Genomic DNA, 22097 nt, shown 5'->3' on the forward strand with positions numbered 1-22097 from the left:
TGTGAGTGTCGTCTTACATCATCAAGTTTTTCATGCGTGGTCAAGCTGCTTTTTATCGGCCAACTTTGTCAATTACTTATTAACTTGTTTTCTGCTTTTTTGTATCTTCTTCATCCAGATCTAAATCTGCAAATCTGCTTCGCTTGGCACCCCCAAACCAGGACCTTCTTGAATTGGAAGACACAAAGCCTGGGCTTGTATTATCATCTTCATCTCTAGCGAACACAATAGTATCAAGATCAATAGGCCTATCCTTCTGTTGATTAAGTCTATTGATCATAGCCTTCGACATACGTGCATTTGTATTCTTATTGGCACGCACTCCATCAATTTGTTTACTTAGACCAAGTCCAACTTCCTCACCAAATGCATCTATCACAGTGTGTTCCTCCTTGCCGAACACCATCTTGCTCTGAGCCTTTCTTATCTCAGACATTTGAGTTCTTTCCCTCATTTTCCTGAACCTTCGGCCGCCCCTTTTCTTTGACTTTTGCTCTTTTGGAACTGGTAGAGCTTTTGGAGCTGCCTTGTCCGGAGGAGTGAGGAGTTGATCGATCTTTCGCTTTATTTCCTCAAGGTACGCTTTCCCAATGCTTCCATCAGGCATGGCACCAGATAAGTCAATACGGGCAGCTAAAATTATTTTTGAACTTATGATTCTGAGTGCCTGTCTCTTGATCTCAGGGGGTAAACCAACCACCAAGTCGCTGTAGTATAAGTAACCCGTGGCTCTTACTATCGTTGACCGTGTATTTTGTTGGGACAGTATATCTCTTACGCCAAATGAAGGAAGGTTGCAAGCTGGAGTCAAAGCAAGCTGACGTAGCGAGCCAATACTAATAAGAAGCTGAGAAGTTACTGTCGGCCCGATAAGACTATTGACATTAGGAGCGTATTTGGAAAGTTTTCGGGACACAAACACTGAGAGTTCTTTGATGAAGTCGTTTAATTGAAAGCATAAGTCGCAGGCCTTGCGTATACGTGACATATCTTTCTCGTTTAAAGGAAACAGGTGAGCAAATGATTCTAGCGCAGCCATCGATATGGCGAGTACTTTGGTGTTAGATACAATCTTTTGCAACTCGGGTTCTTTCTTCTTTATACCTATGAGATCCAGCCCAATTAGAGTGACAACCCTGCAGTAGTCAATTGGATTGGATACGAGAACTTCTAGTTCTCCAAACACTAATTTGTAATGCGTTCGCACGAATCGATGCAAGAGAGTAATTTCGTCGTTGATAAGTGTTGGAAGCTCACTTATTTGCATAAGAAATCTCATCTCCTCACTTTGGTTCTCACCATTCGCTGTAGCCAATAATTCCATATAGTCAGTATCCTGTTCATCGACATAATTTCGCAACTTCTGTCGTATCTGGGGAATGAAATCGAGAACAGAGCTCAATTCAGTAGGATCGGACACATGAGCGATATCAAGATGTTGTAGCTTTGTGCCAACAGTGTGACGATGACTTGATTGTAGTAGGTCTTCCCAATAGCGTACGTGGGAATTCAGTGTGGCGGTTTCATAACTCTCTTTCTGGCTAACAAACTCAGTTTCATTCTCTGAGTCACTTTGTAGGTCTGCTAGCAAATCCTCTTCAAAATTTGGTTTATCCGCCATTTGCAGCCGTTTACTTAAATCCATACATTTGAGCCTTAGTAATAACATTGAGTTCCCTGCACACAAGCTCATCTTAACCGGTGCACCTACGCTGCCTTTGATTCTCGCTTCCTGATGAGACAAGCTCAACCGTGGATGATTGCTCTTCAGGCTAAACTTTCCGAGCTCACAGAGGTCGATGGGTCTGCAAGGCTCACTGTGGGTAATACTATAGTCCTTGTTTCTGTAGCTGGGCCCTTAGAAGCTAAGCCCAGACAAGAGTTGCCTACTCAAGCCAGTTTGGAGATTGTTGTGCGTCCAAGTCGAGGACTAAGCTCAACAAGAGAAAAGGTTCTTGAGGACTTACTTAGGTCAGTACTTCAGCTGGTAATTATTCGTCACCAATACCCACGTCAGCTAATTCAGATAGTTGTCCAATTCCTCACAACCGACCTCGACAGAGAAGGAGCTATCGTTATATCAGGAGACACAGCTGCTTCAGGTGGTGCTTTCACGTCAAACGAGCTCAGTGCTGCATTAAACGCTTGCTACTTTGCTTTGATTGACGCCAATGTGGCTCTTTACAACTCCTTTGCAGCGGTTTCGGTGGCCATCGACCAGGATGGTAAATGTATGGAGACCCCGTCTCTCAAACAACTACAAAACAGCTCGAGCCATCATGTAGTCTGCTTTGATATAAGAGACCAAAAGTCACACAAAATATTGCTAGTCGAAAGTAATGGCACCTTTTCTGAAGAAGAACTCATAAAAGTTATTGAGCTTGCGGCTACAGCTACCCAGAAGATACACACATCATGCCAGAGACCATTAGTTGAAGACAAGGTTAAGCTGGACTTCATCTGGTCGAGCTGATGGTGCAACAGTGAAGAGTACCGTTTAATGACAATAATATAACTAGAAATACAAACTCTTAGAATTCTCGTAAATAACCGAAGCAGATTTAGTATAGGGTCGCCAATGGATCCAAACGGTTGCCAGCGAAGCCTCCAGACCCTCCATTTTGACCCGCAAGCAAGTTGATTTCCCCATTTTGGAATCTATTGTTTGGATTCAGTTTATGCTTGAACGTAAACCCTATAAAGTTATTTTTTCCAACATTTCTCCCGCTCGCTTTGTCTAAAATGGATTCATTCTGCTCTTGTCTAGCAAAGACATCTTTATATTTCGCCATGCTCTCTTCGTCCTCGAAATCGTCAAAATAGCCGGCATCTTCCTCGTTGTCTAATTGTGGCGTGAATGGAGGGGTTTTCTCTCTTAAATGGTCCCAGTCACGAATGTCGCTGAAGTACGGTTGTGCTTGTACCTGCTTTATGTTCCTCAAACGGCTTGATGGAGAAGCTATCAATTTAGTGATCAATGCCCATGTTCTATCTGAGAATACATAACGACCATCCCTTGTTTGGGGTCTTCTCAATGCTGACTTCCAGTGCTTTAAGTTGTAATAAGTTTCGTCTTGCTTGCGTCCACTGAATGGTGGATATCCACAAAGCGCTTCGAATAACATGCAGCCCAATGACCAATAGTCAATGGTAAAGTCGTAGTTCTTGCCCTCTAATACCTCGAGAGCCATGTAGTCCGGAGAGCCCACGATCGAATTCGCAAGGTTGTGATGGCCTTGCGATTGCTTGAAAATCTTTTGACGCTCATACATAAGCTTCGAAGGAACCTCGTAATGATCCAAATCTTGTAAGTTAGCCAATTTGATTCTCATAGACTCAATTCTGTCACTAGAGACAGTGCCGGCGGCCAAACCAAAATCAGTCAACTTAATATGACCTTTAGAGTCAATCAAGAAGTTTTCCGGTTTCAAGTCACGGTGGGTAAAACCTAGATCATGTAAAGAGTTCACCGCAGCAAACATCTCAGCAATGTAGAATCTAGCATGTGGTGGAATAAGATAGCCGGTATTGTTAAGAAGAGTTCTGAAGTCTCCACCAGGGACGAATTCCATAGCTAAAAACACTTTCTCCGCATCTTGGAAAGCATATAATAACTTGACCAACCAGTCGGATCTTGTGTTTGTCAAAATGTCTCTTTCGGTCAAGACGTGTCTTGTCTCATCAAGCTTCACCAATAGCTTCTTATTCAAAACTTTCAACGCACAAACTTCTCTTGTGTCTTTCTTTCTGGCTAAAAACACCTGGCCATAACCTCCCTGACCAACTTGGGTAATCATTTCAAAATCCTTATGCTTTGGCTTGATTCTTCTTTTACGTAGAAGAGCTCTTTCTCTTCCCACGTAGCTCTTCCATTCCAATTGAGCTCTTTTAGGGTTCGAAGCGTAATTGGGATCACTTTGTAAACGAGCCTCAACCAATCTGCTTCTTTCGTGTCTCGAAATGACATAGTCAAACATGTCACAATAGTAGTCTAAAAAGTACAACTGCACAACTGAGGTGAGTCTCTTTGTTTTGGCTGTGTTGGCCTTGGAATGGAAGTCGGGCCCCAAGAAGGAGTTCTGTGGTTGGAGCCTGTTGATGTCATTCTGAAGCTTTATATTTTGAGCCTGAGGCGTCAATGGCTGTGATTTCCCAATGGGCGTTTTGTGAAGCACCAGCTTTGTGGGTGAGTTGAGTGGAGTTATGTTCTCCTTATTGTAGGGCTCTTTCACTGGGGTCCTACAAGAGGCATCCACGTCCATCATGTTGGACTGGAAGGAGACATTCTCTAATGACTGGGAGATGTCTGCCATGTCCACCGTCCTGTTATGGCGAGGGCTCCGAAGAAACGGCATGGCGAACTTTGCTTGTTAGAAAAAGACTTTGGAGATTGTGATTATTGTTATGGCAAAGCGAGATTTGTGACGATGTGAATGTTTACATTCCGTCCCAAGTAGGCAGTAATGACTCGCGCAACGAAGGAGCTTCTGTGCATATTCGCAGCCATAAGAAAAAGACTTCGATTCGAGAATAGGCTCGTGCAAGCAACCCTCAATAAGAAATATCTTACGTTGCAATGATAAATGCGACAACTATAAAAGTTTAAGGATCTAGCATGCGTACGATATTCGCTTGTCCAGTGGTGTTTACATCGATATGCAGTTTCTTTGATTCTCACTTCGCTAGACGACGGAAGTAATGTACTACGGGTTTTGTTGATAAATCACTCGTGTTCCCCTTTAAGTTTATTTTAAATCTTTGCTTCTGTCCAAGACGGATTTTAAGTGAGGCTTTCCCCGGAACAGAGATCACGTGCTGGTGGTCTGCCGTTCTTATTGTCGCCCAACAATGGTTAACCCATGATGCGTTCGTGAGCAGCATATGCGTCCCCTCAACCAGTCACATGCGAAGTACCCAAACTTTGCAATTAAAAGCGGTCCATTCTCGCAACCAACTTTTTCATTCCTAGCTTAACAGTCATGACGAAATATGCTTTGATCACTGGCGCTTCCTCGGGCATTGGCTACCAAATGGCGATTGCTCTCCACAAGCGGGGCTACTCTATCATTGGCGTGAGTCCCCAAAGGGATCTTTGGGGAATGAAGCCTCTAGAGAAGGAGATTGGTCTTGTGCCTTTGGCGTTGGACATTACCAAGCCCAAAGACGTTGAGGCAGCTGCTGAAAAAGTTAGACAAATCACTGGTGGTAGATTAGACATTCTTTACAACAATGCTGGTATCAGTAACCTTGGCGGCCCAGCCATTGAGTATGACGACGATAAGTTGCGGTTGCTTTTCGATGTCAACGTTCTAGGCCACATGTTTATGACCAAATATTTCAGTGACATGGTGATCGAGGCCAAGGGCACGATTGTGTTTACCAGTTCGGTGGCTGCAAGAGTGCCGCTCTCTTGGGTTTCCGCGTACTGTGCCACCAAAGCTGCAATCGACCAGTATGCATTGGGATTGAGGGCCGAGATGAAGCCATTTGGCGTCAAAGTGCACAGTGTGATCACCGGAGGTGTCAACACTGCCATTTGCGACCCCTTGTCGACGCCAACGTTGCTCAGCGATCGTTACGATGTCCCTGGCATATATGAGAGCATCCATGCGTCAGCCAACATGAGCAGAAACCCAAAAACCAGCATCAGTGCAGAAAAGTACGCCAACCAAGTGGCGCTGCAAATCACCAAGAAGAGAGACGTTGGGTTCAATATATACCGCGGGTACAGGGCGTACTTTTTGCATTTCGTACGTTTCTGGTGCCCATTGTGGTTGTGCGAGATAGGTATCCAGAATCATTTTAAGCAGTACGCTGTGCTCAGGGCGATTGCAAAATTGGTGCGCCAAAAGGATAGACAGAGAAAGTGAGCTGGATCACAAGACACTCTCAGTGTATACTTGGCTTCCCGTGAAACCCGGCGAATTCCGCCTCAAGCGCGAGCCGTAGAACCGACTAGCACCCACCTGGTGTGGGGCTCTGAACTGCTTTATATGAATTTTACTTAGGTCATTGTGTTTGTAGTGGTGTAAACCCCACAAGGGGAAGAGGGTGTGAGAGGGTGCGAGAGGTTGGTGTGGGAAAATGGTGCGGGAGCGAGACAGTCGGTGGTGTGAGGGGGCATGGAAGGAGAGCAAAGGGTAGACAGGGCAAGGGGAGCGACAAAAGGCGATAAAATTGCCGGCTGGATCCAGTTCACTTGAGCCGGCATTAGGCCTTCGGCAACAGAGACAAATGTCCGATAGAGTAAGTCGGGGAAACTCATAAGCCTTGGGTGAAAAGGTTTGCGAAAGAGTGCACGGAAGAGTGGGTGCGAAATTAGACTTGGGAGGCAGTCAGTTGAGGAAAGGAAAACCGCATCAGAGACACATAAGATTATTCTGAAGGATGGCCTGGTTGAAAGTGGAGGCGCTGGAATACATGGCAAGGGTTAGCGCAAAGCCGTGGAGAATGATAAAAGCGATGATAACAACGGGAAGGGAACAAGACAACTGACTATTGGCAATTGCCCATCCTCTGGTTGTAGCTTATTGAGAATGAGGGCTTCCCCACAGCAGTGAGAGTAAATGGAATGAAAAAAGTGTGCAAGAGGGCAAAGAAACGATGGCATTTCGGACTTTCGACTTCCGAGGGCGCCTCTCCTGCCTCCTTCTGCTCGTCACCACCCGCAAAACGCACTCAACGCCTTGGATGTGCCCTCGGAACTTCCCAGAGCCTGCTCGTGACTTCAACTACCTGGCGCCACCTCCAACACCCAAGCAATTGTAACATTACTCGTACGACGTTGCAATGAATTAATAGAATGCTGCCAGAGACGTTGTATGATGATGTTCATCGTCAAACGGTCAATATATAAGGCATCGAAAGTCTCTGCTCCCATCTGTAGAGCCATTTTTGTTCTTACCCTAAGACCGACCCCCCGGAACTCGCCGTGAGGAGCCCTCGGAAACCCCACCCATCTCGCATTTCACTCGGTGCTGCAAAAGAGTCTCTTTTTTTTGCACCCGCCAGCCCAGCTCCCAGCCCCACAAGTTCTCGTATAAATATGATGCACCCCCAACGAACGGTGGTGTATCTCGTATCATCTCAATCGAAATCACTATCGTCCCTAATGTCTGACTTGGAAGCCCAACAACCCCAAGACCACACGCTCGCAGTGGAGCAGAACGACAATGCCTCTGCGACCCATCACAACGACAACCCTAATATCACTAGGGTGGTACATGATGATGACTATATTCACTTTGGCAACGAAAAATACCATAAGGCTGACTTGGCTTCAGCCTTTGGTGGTACGCTCAACCCTGGTTTGAGTCCCCCTCCAAAACACGACTTGGCTAACCCTGCTCCTTTGGGGTTGTGCGGTTTCGCCTTGACTACTTTTGTCTTGTCTCTCATCAACTGCGAGGCCCACGGTGTTTCCATTCCAAACATTGTGGTGGGCTTGGCTTTCTTTTATGGCGGTGCTGCTCAATTCCTTGCTGGAATGTTTGAGATTGCCGTTGGTAACACTTTTGGTGGTGTGGCTTTGTCTTCGTACGCTGGCTTCTGGTGCTCATGGGCTGCCATCCAGGTAGATTCCTTTGGCATCAAGAGTGCTTTTGCAGAGGATGAAACTTCCATGCGTTACGCTCTAGGGATATTTATGGTTGGTTGGTTTATCTTCACCTTCTTCTTGTGCGTACTCACATTGAAGTCCACCTTGGCATTCTTCTTGTTGTTTTTCTTCTTGAGTCTTACATTTTTGTTATTGGCTATTGCTGAGTTCAACGGCAAGGTCGGGACAAAGAAGGCTGGCGGTGTTTTTGGTGTGATTACTGCGTTGGTGGCATGGTACAATGCCTACGCTGGTATCGCTAATGAGCAAAACTCGTACATAATCGTCAAGGCGCTTCCATTACCTGACTTGCTGGCCAAGCGGGATTAAAACAACTATTTATAAGCTATATAGCTATCTAACTTATTATGTTTCTGCCTTACTACCCATGGCATGATGTCCACACATTGTAAAATGCCCGAACCCTAGTGTCGATAACGTGCTTCAAAGAATGCTGTATAGCATACAACTGAAAGGAGGCTATATTAGATTGTGACAGAGTATAGACTGTGAATAAATGACCCGCTCATTATAGATTTGTTCTATATATTCAAATTCACGATAGATCCCTATGAGATCGGACCAACGAGAATATCCTGAGCCACACAGGATCAATGCAATTGCCGACTTTCGATCGGCATTCTCGAACTAACTTCTGTCAAGTGTACCCACCTGGAGTGATACTTTGAACAGGAATTCCAATTGAGAACAAGTCATTTAAACATTTTCGCCGGTTGCCTATTGGGAAATTTGCAGCCATTATTTGAGTCTTGCTTGCGACTCAGAAAAGACATTTTTTTCCACAAATGATGAGTTTCTGAGTTGATAATTCTATCTTTTTTTTTTTTTTCTTTTTTCACTTAATTTAAAAAAAGCTCGTTCATGCGTTTTGTTCATATATAAGTTGCATCCAAACCGCCCGTAGATAAAGGGCTTACAAGAAATGGTCCTGTGTGAATTGGACTGCGCAAGTATACTAGTGAGATCTCACGCTTATCAGCCCTATCTAGTGAAGTACCGTGACAGTCCACGGGTTAAACAAATGAAAGACATCGAGGAAAATCTTGATGTAAAACTCGTTGATCAAGATGATCTTGAGAGCTCAATAACCAAAAGAGCGAACGAGGCGCTCATAAATCGAGAGACTGAGCTAGATGAGAAGCGATTGCAAAAATCGACCTCGGACTTGGAGAAAACATTGAAGAGAATATCACTTCTTCAAAAACGCCTTGATAATCCACGAACCAAGCTATCACAACTTAAGCTGTTGAAGGACGAGATCCAATGGCTCAACAAGAATGAGCTAATTCCACGGCAACAAGACGTTGCGGACATCAGAGCAAGACTACAGGGAAACAAGGAGCTGCTTCAAGAGAAAGATACAGGGGGCTCAGGTCAGCGGCAAGCTGGCGAAAGCGAGCGGGACTTCTTAATACGAACTGGTAAGATTACTGCGTTCGGTAACTCGACCTCGTTTGCCACAGATGACCAGACAAATAGATCGCATCAGCATTTACGAGCTCCGGGATTTGAAGAAGTAGGAAAGAGGCAAAGAATTGCAGAGCATCGAGAAAACCTGCTTGTCAAGAGCAATGATGAGGCTGATGGCCCGCTTCGAAAACGAGCGAAGAAGGACCTACTGGAGTCTGAGTATGAGGATCAGGATGACTCAGAAGCTGACTATATTGGTTCAGAGGATGATGTTGTCGACTCTGCTGACGATGTTGTAGATAGAATAAGTGATTCCGACGATAATTTGGATATGTCTTTGAGCCTGCGAAACATCGATGATGGGGATGAAACAGTTTATCAACTGAGACTCCAGGAGTGGACAAGCAGAAGGTCGCAGTTACGAGAGGAAAACAATTCTGATCGCACTGTTGCTGATCTTCCAGAATGGCAGCAGCCTCATCCAAGCATACCTGATGCTGTGCTTAATGCAAAATTCAAGTTGCCAGGGGATATATATCCCTCTTTATTCGAGTATCAAAAAACGTGCGTCCAATGGCTTTGGGAGCTCTATTCTCAAAAAACAGGAGGAATTATAGGTGATGAGATGGGATTGGGTAAAACAATACAGGTCATTGCATTCTTGGCAGGTCTACAATATTCTGGCCTTCTTGACAAGCCCGTCTTACTTGTGGTTCCAGCCACAGTCATGAATCAGTGGGTGAATGAGTTCCACCGCTGGTGGCCTCCCTTCAGATGTATGATCCTCCACAGTATTGGCTCTGGAATGAACAAGAGCTCTATAAGAACAGAGGAACAGCTTGAAGCACATCTTGAGGAGGAGGATGCGGACTTTGATGCGCAATTAAGCATGAAAGCGGCCAACAATCAGGTGAATGCTAAAGCTATCGTTGATAGAGTCATGGAAAAGGGCCATATTTTAGTGACTACATATGTCGGTCTCAGGATTTACTCAAAACATATACTTCCTAGGGAATGGGGATATGTTGTACTTGACGAGGGCCACAAGATCAGAAACCCGAATTCTGAGATATCACTTGCATGCAAACGTGTGAAGACTTATAATAGAATAATCTTGTCGGGGACTCCAATTCAGAATAATTTGACCGAACTTTGGTCGTTATTTGACTTCGTCTTTCCTGGAAGGCTTGGCACGCTACCGGTGTTTGAACAACAGTTTGCAATCCCCATTAACGTGGGTGGGTATGCAAACGCCTCGAACGTACAAGTTCAAACAGGTTACAAATGTGCTGTGATCTTGCGAGATCTCATCTCTCCCTACCTTTTGAGGCGTCTAAAGGTTGATGTAGCACAAGACCTTCCCAAGAAAAACGAGATGGTTTTGTTTGTCAAGCTCACACAATATCAACAAAACCTATACGAAAAGTTTTTGGGAAGTGAGGATGTCAATGCAATCCTTAAAGGAAAGAGAAATGTTCTTATGGGTGTCGATATGTTAAGAAAAATTTGCAATCATCCTGACCTCATAGACAGGGACATGTTGCTCAGAAGGAGAGGTTATAGCTACGGAAACCCTACAAAATCAGGCAAAATGCAAGTTTTAAAAAACTTGTTGCAACTTTGGCAAAAGGAGGGTCATAGAACCCTTGTATTTTGCCAAACGAAACAGATGCTAGATATTTTGGAGAAGTTCGTGGTGAACCTAAAGAGAGTCGATGATGAAGGAGACGACATTGAAGAACAGGACCATTTTCACTATTTGCGAATGGATGGCTCGACTCCAATTGGAAAACGACAGCAATTGGTCGATACCTTCAACAACAATAAGTACTACGACTGTTTTTTACTTACCACCAAAGTTGGAGGGCTAGGTGTCAACCTCACAGGTGCAGATAGAGTTATCATCTACGACCCAGATTGGAATCCATCTACAGATATTCAAGCCCGAGAAAGAGCCTGGCGTCTAGGACAGACGAAAGACATTACAATCTACAGGTTGATGACAGCCGGAACGATTGAGGAGAAGATTTATCATAGACAGATTTTCAAAACTTTTTTGACCAACAAGATTTTAAAGGATCCAAAGCAAAGGCGATTCTTCAAGATGAATGACCTTCACGACTTATTCAGCCTAGGTGATCCACAGGAGAAGGGAACAGAGACTGGTGACATGTTCAGTGGGAGTGAAAAGACATTTAGAGGAAGCAAAAATAGGAAGTCTACGCAACTTAATAAGCGTGAGCACAAAAATGACGATGACTTGTATCAAGTGGCAAGCATCATGGGTGTGTCTAAGCTCGACAATTACGTTGGTGACGAAGAGAATGACGATGAAAAGAAGGATGAGAACAGAATTATGGAAGGCATATTTGCCAACGCTGATGTAGTCCACAGTACATTGCAGCATGATGAAATCATTAACTCCAATCTCCAAGAGGTCAGCATTGTCGAGAGAGAGGCAGCTCGAGTGGCGAAAGAAGCTGCAGAAGCTCTCAAACGGTCCAGGATACTGGCACGATCTACTGCAGTAGGTACCCCTACTTGGACCGGCAAATTCGGTGTAGCAGGCAGATTTGGCCCCAAGACGAAGAACGGCGGCAGGAAGAGCCGCTTAGGTTCGAAGTCACCTAGTCAATCGCCGACTCCCGTGGCTCCTGATGCTGTCTCCTCGACATCAATTTTGGACCAGTTAAGACAAAAAAAGGCGAACGCTGCCAAAAGGGCTGCTAAGGAAACAAAGGCTCTAACAGATGATGATAAACAGCAACTACTTGAACATTTGATACAGTTTTTGCAGCAGCAACCGGAGAAGTTCAGCAAGTCTGATGCGATCCTCAAGTCGTTGCCCCGAACAGTAAATTTGAAGGATGAGAAAGAGATGATTTCTGTAAGATCACTTCTTAGAGAAGCCGCAGATTGGGATACTTCACAAAAAGGTTGGAGGCTCAAGGAGTCCTTCCTGGAGTAGGCAGGTGCGTTCGGCACTCGGATCGTTGCAATATCAGTGGGACCTGCAGGAGCGCGGGGCAACTAAATGAGGTATTCAAGCCGATGTGATATGAAAAGTTGGTGGTGGATATAAGAACACCAATGCTGATATAGCCAGTGAAACATATTGGATTTTATTCTTTATGCTAAGGATAGCTCGAAGACTCACTAGTCGATACGTCGATACGTGTCCGCCACCAGCGTATGACACCGGTTGCACACACTGCGGCATCCCAGAGTTCCCTCCAGACAAGCAGATCGACTTTGAGCGTAACCTCAACGGAACAGGCTCAGACCCATGGAAACATCTTCTTGTTTTTCTGCATGGGTACGACGACTTCAGCAAGATGCCAGCCAAAGTGGAGCTCACCGCTGGTTCAGTGGCGAGCGAGTTAACGCTGTTGAAACGAATGCTCAGTCCAAATCATCCGGTGAGCGTAACCAATGCGCTTGTGAAGGGCATAAACAACAGACCCAACGACAAAGAGCTCATCTATTTATACCCCGACAACAAGATTGTCGAGTTTGACATCAAGCATGCAAAGCTGTTCGTTGAACACTATTTATTGCCTGAGAAGGAGGAAATGACGGAGGTCTTCAACCCGTTTTCGCAATCCACGGCGAACGTGATGGGTAAGCAAGACCATTCGAGTTTGTTTACAGAGAAACCCATCGAAAGCGATTTGGTACTCATTTGTGGGCATGCGCAGCGAGACATTCGATGCGGGCTACTTGCGCCATTGTTGCAGAAGGAATTTGAAAGGGTCCTCGAGAGAGAAGGTCTTAGTCATGTCGAGACAGGTCTCATTTCGCATGTTGGAGGTCACGCCTACGCTGGCAACGTGTTGTATTTCCCACGAGACTGTAGCAAGATGCCCATAGTGTTTTACGGTAGAGTGTTCCCAGAGCAAGTGCAGGGGATTGTTAACACCACGATCAAGCAGGGCAAGATCATCAAGGAGCTCTATCGTGGAGACGTGCACGAGTAGATGTACATAGCTAGAAAGACACCAAAATAGAGTCAGCAGGTTGTTTTGTAGTAGACCGATCGGGGCCACCTGAGCATTCCCCTGAGGCTTTTTCCCCCAGATTAATCTCTAGGAACTCCACCTGGGACCAAAACAATCAATAAAGCACCACTTGCACCGCAGAGAAATGGGAGATGGCGCATGGAAGGTGTCAAACTAGTGCAAAGCCTGTGGTGGGCTAGAGGCATTGCATGGAAGTAGGTAGCGAGCGCAAGTCGCGCCAAGCGCTCTGCGATCGCATGCGAGGTGCAAGCGGATGCACTGGCCAAAGAGACACTCTGACATGCTTAGCGAGCGAACACGCTGGAAGTCGTGTGGGCTATTTCGATCAGACCCCACAGGTTACAGAAACCACACACCAAGCATGGACCAAGCTACAAACCGGATCGGATCGGATCAACCAACGAAGGCGCCAAAGACACATCTGGTTTCTCAACCACGTCATCGCTTGTTGTCTTTCTTTAATGTCAAGATCGGAGGCGCCGGTCCCAGCGGCCTGCACTGGCGACAATGCCACTGTGGCGACCACAAGCCCAGTTACGATAGTGGCCCCACAATAGCCAAGCTCAACAAAGGTCCACGGCAATGAAACAAACAAACAAAAAAAAAGAAAAAAATTAGAAAAGGATAAACGCAATACAAGAAGCACACGGAGCACGGATGCTGCGTTTGGTGCTCCGCAGTTATTGTTTTAGAGTCTTGTAGAGATGCAAATCGATAATTGGTATAGCACTCTTGCAGAAATGCAAAACGGGGGAAGTGAGGTCAGGCTGGAGGCTCAGAGGAGGCGAGCGGTGAAAAATGGAGAGAAGCAGAGGGAAGCAAATGTACACATAAAAAAATATATATATATAAAATCAAAAAAAAAAAAAAAATCAATCAGGAAAAGGAGTACGCTGTTCAGAGTTCGGTCTGGTTCTCGTTGCCGTCAGTTTAGCCTCCTGCGCTTTGTAACCCAGGTGTCGCGTGGAGATCAGCCGATAGCCCAGGCTTTTTTTCAAACCGCACATGGGGAACTGCCGCAAGGCCCAAGCACAAACAAGTCGATGGAAGAAGCAGAAAGCATGGAAGGTGGGCAATGAAAGAAGACAGCGGTAATGATTATGAGCAATGCAGCAATGGAGACTTCAAGCTGATGTTGAATTGACGCAGTGGTGTGGAAAAGGTCTGCGGAGGCCAGAGTGGAGTGGGGGTGGAAAAAGACCTGGAAAGTTGCCAGCGGTGGGCCTCCTATACTTTTTGCACAGCAATGCTGCAAACCGCGCTGGAGGTGCTGCCGTGGCAAACCAATCGCGCAGGCCACCTAAAAGATGAAAGGGAAGTGGAAAGAGAAGAAGGTGGTGGGGGTGGTCGAGCCTGAGGAGTGAATAATGACATACGGGTTGTTTAATGGACCGCTTTCCTTCTGTTCACCCTGGTTTTTCGTCCAAATCAACCTCGGCTTCTATTTCCGCTGTACCCTACAAGCTGGGATGGCGCACGCATGACACCGTGCATGTTGTGTGCCGACGACTGAAAATACACGCTATTGTACGTCGACTTACACGAGGAGAAGGGAGGGCTTTTGAGGAACAGACCCGGCAATGAAAGACAATTCTAGAGAAAGAAAGGGCTAGCGATTCACGTCCCTCGTCGCTCTATCGCTCGGTGATTTCATGCCCTGATGGCCCCAAGTGACCCAGGCGAGCGTTGCGTCTGGCTAACGCCAAAACAATTAGCTGGCAGTTTTGGCAACCATTCTGCACTTGCCTTACAGTATTATGTTTGCAGGAGGCGCGACAGTGCATTGCACTGCATGCCTTGTTCAAACTGACCACGGTCGAACAAGCACCTCACCTTGATGGCCGTGCAAGGCATCACACATATCTTCGTGAGCCTAAGTGTCCTCTTTCCCTCCTCCTCACGGGCATTTTCCCACCCCCTTGTCTCCACCCTTGTCGACTAATGGAAGCTGCCCGGTCTTTTGAACCGCTCCTGCAGCCTGCATCGTGAAGGTATCATGACCCTGCGGTTGGCCAATAGGCGACACCCGTCATGCACGCGCGCTCCAATGCGCGCGTACACAGCTGCACATAAGCGGTGCTCTGCATAGTTTTGTGCAGGGCCAAACTCCCGCTCAGATTAGGCGTCTGCATCCGATGTGCACCGACTAACGCTCGAATTTTTGTTCCTTACATTATATTGTTCTCAACAAACCCGACCTAGCACTGAAAACCTCACTGTTTTTTCTTTTCTTTTCACTCAACACTTTTTGCTAGAAAGCGGTCCTTAACTCCCCCTTTCCCATTGCAACTGCCCGCTACCCGCCAATCTTTCCGACCGGCCACAGTTTTCTTGGTTTCGTCCTCATCGTTTCGCTGAGGATCTCAACAATCAAAACAAAGTCAACCAAATCCCCCTCGACGCTTGACCTTCCCCCAATCCCTCAAGGAAGTTCGTAATCTAAGCTCGTTGCGTTACCGGCCTATTCTAACACAAAAAGCCATCTTCGCCCTGAGCATGTCAACCCAGCAGTTTCAGTATCCCAAATCATACTACCAGCTGGAGCCATATCAATACCAGCAGCAACAACACATGAACGGATCAGGACAGAGCCAGGCGCTGAACCAGACTCAACAGCCCGCAGGCGGCCAGACTCAAGGCCAGCCTTTGTCGCAACTGCAAATGCTTAGTCAGTATCAGCAGCACCCATACGGCGGTTACTACAACCCTAACCAGCTCCCAATGCAGCAGATGCAACAACCTCAGCACCAGCAGCAGCAGTACCAGCAGTACCAGCAGCAGTCGCATCAACAGGGCTCGCAGGCTGCCTCCGACTACTCGTCTCATTACCCCGGTTACTCCAACTCTTCTGCTGCTCACTACAACCAGTACCCTGTGTATCAAGGCCAGCAGCATGTGCCTCAGGGTCAAGTGTACGGTGCTCCAGCCAGTCAGGCCTCAGCACAGCAGGCTCCCTCTGCCTCTACATCGTCTACTGCTCCCTCGATGCAATCGACTCAGCCGGGTCAGCCTGGCGCAGTCTCCTCCACCACCACCGGTGCTCCTACTCCAGGCAAGGGTTCTGTTTCTTCTGACTCTCTAGGCGGGAATGCCAATTCGTCCGTTGGTCAATACCAGCCTCCCGGTATCAGACCTAGAGTGACCACTACCATGTGGGAAGATGAGAAGACCTTGTGCTACCAGGTTGATGCCAATAACGTCTCGGTGGTGCGTAGAGCAGACAACAACATGATCAACGGCACCAAGCTTTTAAATGTGGCCCAAATGACTCGTGGCCGTCGTGACGGTATCTTAAAGCTGGAGAAGGTCAGACATGTTGTCAAAATTGGCTCGATGCACTTGAAAGGTGTTTGGATCCCCTTTGAGCGTGCGTTGGCCATGGCCCAGCGTGAAGGCATTGTGGACTTGTTGTATCCCTTGTTTGTGAGAGATATCAAGCGTGTTATTCAGACCGGTGTGACTCCTGCCTCTCAGGGCAACACCAACTCTGGAACCACTTCCAATGCAAAGAACACTCCCCTTGTCGCCAACTCAAGCAGTACCTATCCTTCGACAGGCGCTTCCGGTGCCGCTGCCTCCTCTAACCCCAATGTTGCGTACTACCCTCAGTACCCATCGCAATATGCTCCGGCAGCTGGTGCCACCTCTGGCTCAGGATTAGCCGACACTTCCTCCTCGGTGGCTCCTCAGCAGCAAGGCCAGCAGGTTGGCCAGTACCCATTCACCACCCAGCCTTTCTACAATCAATACTATGGTGGCTACAACCAGGGTTCGGGTTCTGGCGGCGCTAGCTCTTCAGGATACTCATACTCGCAGCCTGGCATGTACTCGTCGTACGGCTACGGCCAGATTCCTGGTCAACAACACCAGCAAGTTCATCAGCAATCGCACCAACTGCAAGCTCAGCAACTGGCACAGCCTCTGGGCCAGCAGGGCTCTCCTGGGGATGACAAGAAAGACTTGAAGAACGAGGTGAAGAAGTGATTTTCTTTTTTTGTTTGACGGTATTGACACCCTTTTGTACTATAGTAAGAATAATCGTTTGTGATCCTACTATTATTATCAGATTCAAAGAGAAAAAAAAAAAAGACGCTGGACTCGTAAGCAGTAACTGTAAAGATGTGTCGGTGGTTGCAAAGAGAACTTCAGGCACACTATCGATCCAACCTTGCATTTGGCGCCTTCACCATAATTACCTCTACCTACATTGCGCACACATGTGCGCGTCGAAGCGAGCAACTAGCAGTTGCACCAAGTATCCACAACAATAAATCTCTAGGTCTCCACCAACTGAAGGCCCACTCAAAACAATCATCTCCAAAACTTCCTCGTATTTTTCTTCTCTACAACACATATCTTTCACAAACTGCAGTGCTTACGTTGTTGCTGCATCCCAGTGATCGCTAGGAATCGATGCACAGATGATTGCATTGCGCACGCGAATGTGAATGCAGTGACTTACAGTGCTGCCATGTGGAACAACGTTGTTGCAATCATCATGACATGGAGGGGAAGCATTAAGAGAAGGAGACAAAGTCGCGAACCGTCTCCAATCTTGCAGTCATGTAGAAGCAGAAGCAGGTACCGTGGACATCTTAGATTTTGCGCAAGTAGACGGTCTGCTTGTTTTGTTGCCGTGTTTGAACAACGCTTCCACACACTCGCAGGGCCGTTTACACAAAGCAAGATTGAGGACTCCATTTCAACGGCATGGTTTAGGACATGCGTACGAAATTCCTTCGTTCTATTTTTTATACCATTTGCCGCTTTACATTTCTTCCAGAGATGTATCTCAGTAGATCGGTTAAGTTGAGTCTTTTAATCATTGCGCTTCTTGACCCTGGGCTTTTGAAGACCTTGTTCTAGGTGGCCTTCTATGCATGGGCGGCTTTACCAAGGCACAAGTTGATCGCTTGAGAAAATCAAGTAGTACTCACTAAACTATGAGGCCAATGCAGTTTTGGTTAAAGTCTAGATTTGGAACATAACATGAAGTGCTTTTCATAATATCGAGGAGGACTAGTCGTTAATTATCAGACTAGTATGCTGACCCTCTACAGAATGGCGTGAGGAAGAATTTTATACTGCAACTCCATATATCAGAAACTTAAGGCTGTTGAAGGATAAAGGTATGCTTACAAAGGCTATTTATCAGCTCGTCTGCGAGCATATACTCAGAAATGCAAAATCCGATGTATTGTGGAAATAATAAACTACCTGAAGAGTATTCAATCGGCCTTGGACCTGACTTCGGATTCGTTGAGGGAATCCTATTGCTTTTGGGCACCCTCCAACTGCTTCTTCAAAACAGCGATGTCAGTTTCCTTCTGCTTGATCAACTTGCGGAGCTCAGCAGCCTCTTCCTTCTGGCTATCGGTGTGGCCCGCAATGCTACTGGTCTGAGTATTGGTGGCTGCTCTGTACAGCTCCTCCTTCAACACCAATTTCTTCAAGATTGTGACGACGGTCACGATAGAGACTTCCAAGTATAACACTGCGCCAGTGATGTAAAGATTACGCTGGCTGTAGAATTTGGACGCCAACTGATCATACCTTGCGCCACCGAATTGGCTGGCCAGAGCAAAGCTTTCGCTGTTGCTGTACTTTTGGAGCTTCTGGAGACAATCAACAAACTGAAGCCCAAGTACGAATGTTGTGAATGCCCAAGCGCTCTTGAAGTTTCTGCTCTGGTTTAATTTTACCGATCCGTTCACAATTTTCTGCCTGATGGCAAATGGCAAGGGCACCATCAAAAGTAAGAGGTAGCTCATCTCGAAGACGAGGATACCGAAAACAATGGACATTTGAAGACTCATATTGGCTGATTCTTATGATTTTAATCCCGACAAGTTTTGTAGAGAAGTTACTCTTGCGACGAACATTTGCTGTATTATCGGTATCAGGAAAAGTGCGCATTACACAGGATCTGGCAACATTTGGCAGTTGCTTCTTCCACAGCCTCTGCACTAGATATTGCAGCGAGGTATACTTTGCTATTTAAAGATTATATACCTTCTTGGCATAGAGATATGATGTTATGCTGAAAAGGAAAATTCCAAACAAAATCCCGTAGAACCAGGTGAGGCCAGGAGCATCTTGTCCTGGAACAATACAGTTCATACCCCACAAACCAGTGACGACGTTCACCGGTAACACTATCGTACCGAGAACTGTAATCTTTCCCAAAACATCATTTGTATCGTTGTTGACCTTTGTCATGTCAATATTGATTTGTGCCAAGTAGTTTGAGTGAGATCGAGCCAAAAGTTTTTCATAGTGGTTGAGAGATTGCACCATAGTGACTATATGGTCTTGAATGTCACCCAAATACATCAAGATCTCATGCTTTGTGGCTGATCGGGTAGATATAAGTGGATTATCTTCCACTGGCTTCACAACATCGCTTTCACTAAAACGCTTACTGTAGCCACGAATCACATCGGCCTTGGTACTCAAAAGTCTCATGACAGACATGACTCTTTTTCTGCACTCGCCAATTCTTCTCAACATGTCGCCTTTACGCTTCCATGCAACTATTCTAGACAGGTCAGTACTTGTGGTGGTTGTAGTTTTCGAAATAGCACTGCGCCTTGATTTAAGAGAGAAGTAGTCGCCCTTAGAGTCTCTCTTCTTCAAGCGTAAGAAGTCAAGCTTGGAAGGCTCAGTGGTTTCAACAACTGACTTCGATCTGTGACGACGCACAAATACATCATTGGAATGTCTAGGTCGATTATCTTGGAGATCGGCAATTGATTCCAGGTCAGAGTCCTCGCTTTCATCTGCTGATTCACGATCTCCTGAGTGCATTCTCATGATCTCGTCTTCTATGAGGTACACTTCTGCCTCAATACTGTCGATCATTGGGGCAAAAGAATCTGTGATGTCATCAATCAAAGCGTAGCAAATCCAATCTGGAGAGACTGTCAAATGATCCTTCAACATACGTGCCCGACGACGCACATTAATCGGATGTGGTGTGGCACTGAAATGGAAAGTCAATACGCCGTGCTTAAAAACGATCATATACATGTTCAATGGACACAACTCTCCGTTCCTGATTCTCTTCGACTTTGACTTGATCGAAGAGGACCCAGACTTCTTCGCATTTGAGCGTAAAACTGTATCGTCCTTCCAACCCAACTTGTTTTGAAACCACCCCCAGCTAAACCTGCTTGGCTGATAATTGTATTCCATAAGCTTGTTAATCTTTTTCTCGTTCTCTTTCTCCTTTTGTTTTCTACGTTCGTAGACGATATCGAAGGATGTGAAACAAAGGAAGTAGTACAGATTAAACATTTCAACTTTCTCTCGGGCCTCATCCATGAAAATATCCTCTGTAGTCAAGGGATGTAATCCGAAAGTTTTGGCGATCACTTTCATTTCTTCTTCCAGCGGGTCTTGAATGTCGAGCCAAAAGGGGTCGTGATGCAAATGAGGGGATGTCGAAAGGGAATTGACGGACGTTGTGCCTCCAGAGAAATGTGCGAGAGATGAGTGTGAAGCAGCTGCCTGAGGAGTGCTACCTTTCAAATTTTGAGCCGCTGCCGAGGATCTGCTGACATTGGGGGGAACCGACCCCTGTCTGCTATGGTGAGGTTCCTTCCCTTGCTGATCTTTACCATTGATACCGTCATGATGCGTATCCGGACCAGGAGTAGTCGCGCGAGGCAGACGATGATGAATGCTTTGGAAGTGTGGATCGAAGAGTTCCTTCAAGGAATTCCTAATATAGTTTTCATCAGAGAGATCCGCTTTCTCACTGTCGGCAACAAGGCCCGCTAGTGTTGGCGAGTGAAGTGTCTGGTCCAAATCCTCCCTGAAGTATGTGAATCTGCACAAGGTGTCTGATTTCTTTTTACCGTTGTTAAGAATAGTGTGGATGTTCAGCTGAGACGCTTCCCATGGCTTGAGAGGTTTGCGTGCAGCCTTGAACAGTGAGGATTCACCCCATGTATCGACTTCATTCACCTGAACTCGATTCAAAAGAGGGGCATCATCTTCATCGGCTACTTCTGGTGTATGCGAGACTCTCCTGGCAACTGGGTATCTGAAGTTGACTTCGTTGAGTTCTGAAGGCTCATCTTGCAATTCCTCGAGCTCCTCGTGAATGAATTCCTCTAGCACTTCCAAGTCTGGCCATTTGTGCATCTGCCCGGTGCGTCCTTGTTCATCATCATAGTAATCTAGATAACAGACATCATCAAGAGAAGTAGAATCACTTGAATGTTCAGATGGAGGATTCAGCTCGCCAAACTCGAGCAGGCCCCCAGAGTTAGGACTGTGGTTACTGAACGCATCTATGGCATCGTAAGGACTAACATCCTGCTCACGAGCAAATTTGTCCATGTCAAGCGCGACCAGGCCAAATATGTGGGATGAATGCTGGGCGTTATTTTGTTCGAGCAACGTCTGTAAGTTACGGTCTGTGAGTGGCGCAAAGTCTTTGTTGAATGGAGGGCTTTGGTCATACTCGCTCATTCTTCGTTCTCGAGCAGAGGACATGGAATTGGTTCTCGGATGATGATCCATATATGAGTTTCTATGGGCCTGGTTTCCCGTTGGCGAAACCGGTCTTGAGTTAGGTTGGGAAACGAGGTGTTCCTCCCGAAGTTTCTCCCTACCCTGTTGCTTCAGACGAAGTTTCCTTTGTCTTGCAGATTTCTTCTTGGCCATCTTGAACTTTTTTGGAGCACAGTAAAATCCCGGAAGCCAGGTTTAACAGGATTGTATTAGTGAAAATTATTCAAGTTGATGACTCAAATGGAATCAAACCAGTAGCAAGCTATAGGAGGCTCCAGTTTGCAGAGCGGCTTGTATTGCACGTGACTTAAGCGGCTCAGGAGCGCCTAAGCATCGTGTGCGGATAAAAGTAGTTCCATGGAGAGAAAACACTTGGAAGTTGAAGGGAAACAGCTTCAAAAAGCCAGTTATCAAAACGCACTTCTTTTGACGTCCTATCAGCTTTCATAGTCAACGATGAAGCTGAAGAGTTATGCTTCGATGCTCAATATGCATGATATTGCGAAGACTAGTATGCCGACAGAAGCTTC

The 22097-nt window shown here is 46.3% G+C and overlaps 10 protein-coding genes across 10 annotated transcripts; 6 read left to right on the top strand and 4 right to left on the bottom strand. All coding sequences in view use genetic code 12, as the record gives it.

Moving 5' to 3' along the window:
• Positions 1–79: 79 nt before the first annotated feature.
• CJI96_0000665 (U4/U6-U5 snRNP complex subunit PRP31) lies at positions 80–1621 on the bottom strand (the record flags this gene model as incomplete). The annotated part of the gene is made up of 1 exon (XM_029034894.2): positions 80–1621. The coding sequence occupies one exon, from the start codon at positions 1619–1621 to the stop codon at positions 80–82; it is 1542 nt and encodes a 513-aa protein (XP_028890136.2).
• A 114-nt stretch (positions 1622–1735) lies between these two features.
• On the top strand, positions 1736–2473 carry CJI96_0000666 (exosome non-catalytic core subunit RRP46; the record flags this gene model as incomplete). The annotated part of the gene is made up of 1 exon (XM_029034895.2): positions 1736–2473. One exon carries the CDS (start codon positions 1736–1738, stop codon positions 2471–2473), a length of 738 nt encoding a protein of 245 aa, XP_028890137.2.
• Positions 2474–2561: 88 nt separating this feature from the next.
• DBF2 (serine/threonine-protein kinase) lies at positions 2562–4355 on the bottom strand (the record flags this gene model as incomplete). Its single annotated transcript, XM_029034896.2, has 1 exon — positions 2562–4355. One exon carries the CDS (start codon positions 4353–4355, stop codon positions 2562–2564), a length of 1794 nt encoding a protein of 597 aa, XP_028890138.1.
• A 624-nt stretch (positions 4356–4979) lies between these two features.
• On the top strand, positions 4980–5870 carry AYR2 (Ayr2p; the record flags this gene model as incomplete). Its single annotated transcript, XM_029034897.1, has 1 exon — positions 4980–5870. One exon carries the CDS (start codon positions 4980–4982, stop codon positions 5868–5870), a length of 891 nt encoding a protein of 296 aa, XP_028890139.1.
• A 1241-nt stretch (positions 5871–7111) lies between these two features.
• On the top strand, positions 7112–7927 carry FRP3 (putative ammonium permease; the record flags this gene model as incomplete). The annotated part of the gene is made up of 1 exon (XM_029034898.1): positions 7112–7927. One exon carries the CDS (start codon positions 7112–7114, stop codon positions 7925–7927), a length of 816 nt encoding a protein of 271 aa, XP_028890140.1.
• A 712-nt stretch (positions 7928–8639) lies between these two features.
• Positions 8640–11996, top strand: CJI96_0000670 (DNA-dependent ATPase RAD26; the record flags this gene model as incomplete). The annotated part of the gene is made up of 1 exon (XM_029034899.2): positions 8640–11996. One exon carries the CDS (start codon positions 8640–8642, stop codon positions 11994–11996), a length of 3357 nt encoding a protein of 1118 aa, XP_028890141.2.
• A 163-nt stretch (positions 11997–12159) lies between these two features.
• CJI96_0000671 (uncharacterized protein) lies at positions 12160–13005 on the top strand (the record flags this gene model as incomplete). The annotated part of the gene is made up of 1 exon (XM_029034900.2): positions 12160–13005. The coding sequence occupies one exon, from the start codon at positions 12160–12162 to the stop codon at positions 13003–13005; it is 846 nt and encodes a 281-aa protein (XP_028890142.2).
• A 2538-nt stretch (positions 13006–15543) lies between these two features.
• EFG1 (KilA-N domain-containing central transcriptional regulator EFG1) lies at positions 15544–17031 on the top strand (the record flags this gene model as incomplete). Its single annotated transcript, XM_029034901.2, has 1 exon — positions 15544–17031. One exon carries the CDS (start codon positions 15544–15546, stop codon positions 17029–17031), a length of 1488 nt encoding a protein of 495 aa, XP_028890143.2.
• Positions 17032–18317: 1286 nt separating this feature from the next.
• On the bottom strand, positions 18318–18851 carry CJI96_0000673 (uncharacterized protein; the record flags this gene model as incomplete). The annotated part of the gene is made up of 1 exon (XM_029034902.2): positions 18318–18851. One exon carries the CDS (start codon positions 18849–18851, stop codon positions 18318–18320), a length of 534 nt encoding a protein of 177 aa, XP_028890144.2.
• Positions 18852–19044: 193 nt separating this feature from the next.
• On the bottom strand, positions 19045–21720 carry MNR2 (putative Mg(2+) transporter; the record flags this gene model as incomplete). Its single annotated transcript, XM_029034903.2, has 1 exon — positions 19045–21720. One exon carries the CDS (start codon positions 21718–21720, stop codon positions 19045–19047), a length of 2676 nt encoding a protein of 891 aa, XP_028890145.2.
• Positions 21721–22097: the final 377 nt, after the last annotated feature.

The sequence above is a fragment of the Candidozyma auris genome, chromosome 1 (assembly GCF_003013715.1).
Source record: "Candidozyma auris chromosome 1, complete sequence".
Classification (NCBI taxonomy): domain Eukaryota; kingdom Fungi; phylum Ascomycota; class Pichiomycetes; order Serinales; family Metschnikowiaceae; genus Candidozyma; species Candidozyma auris.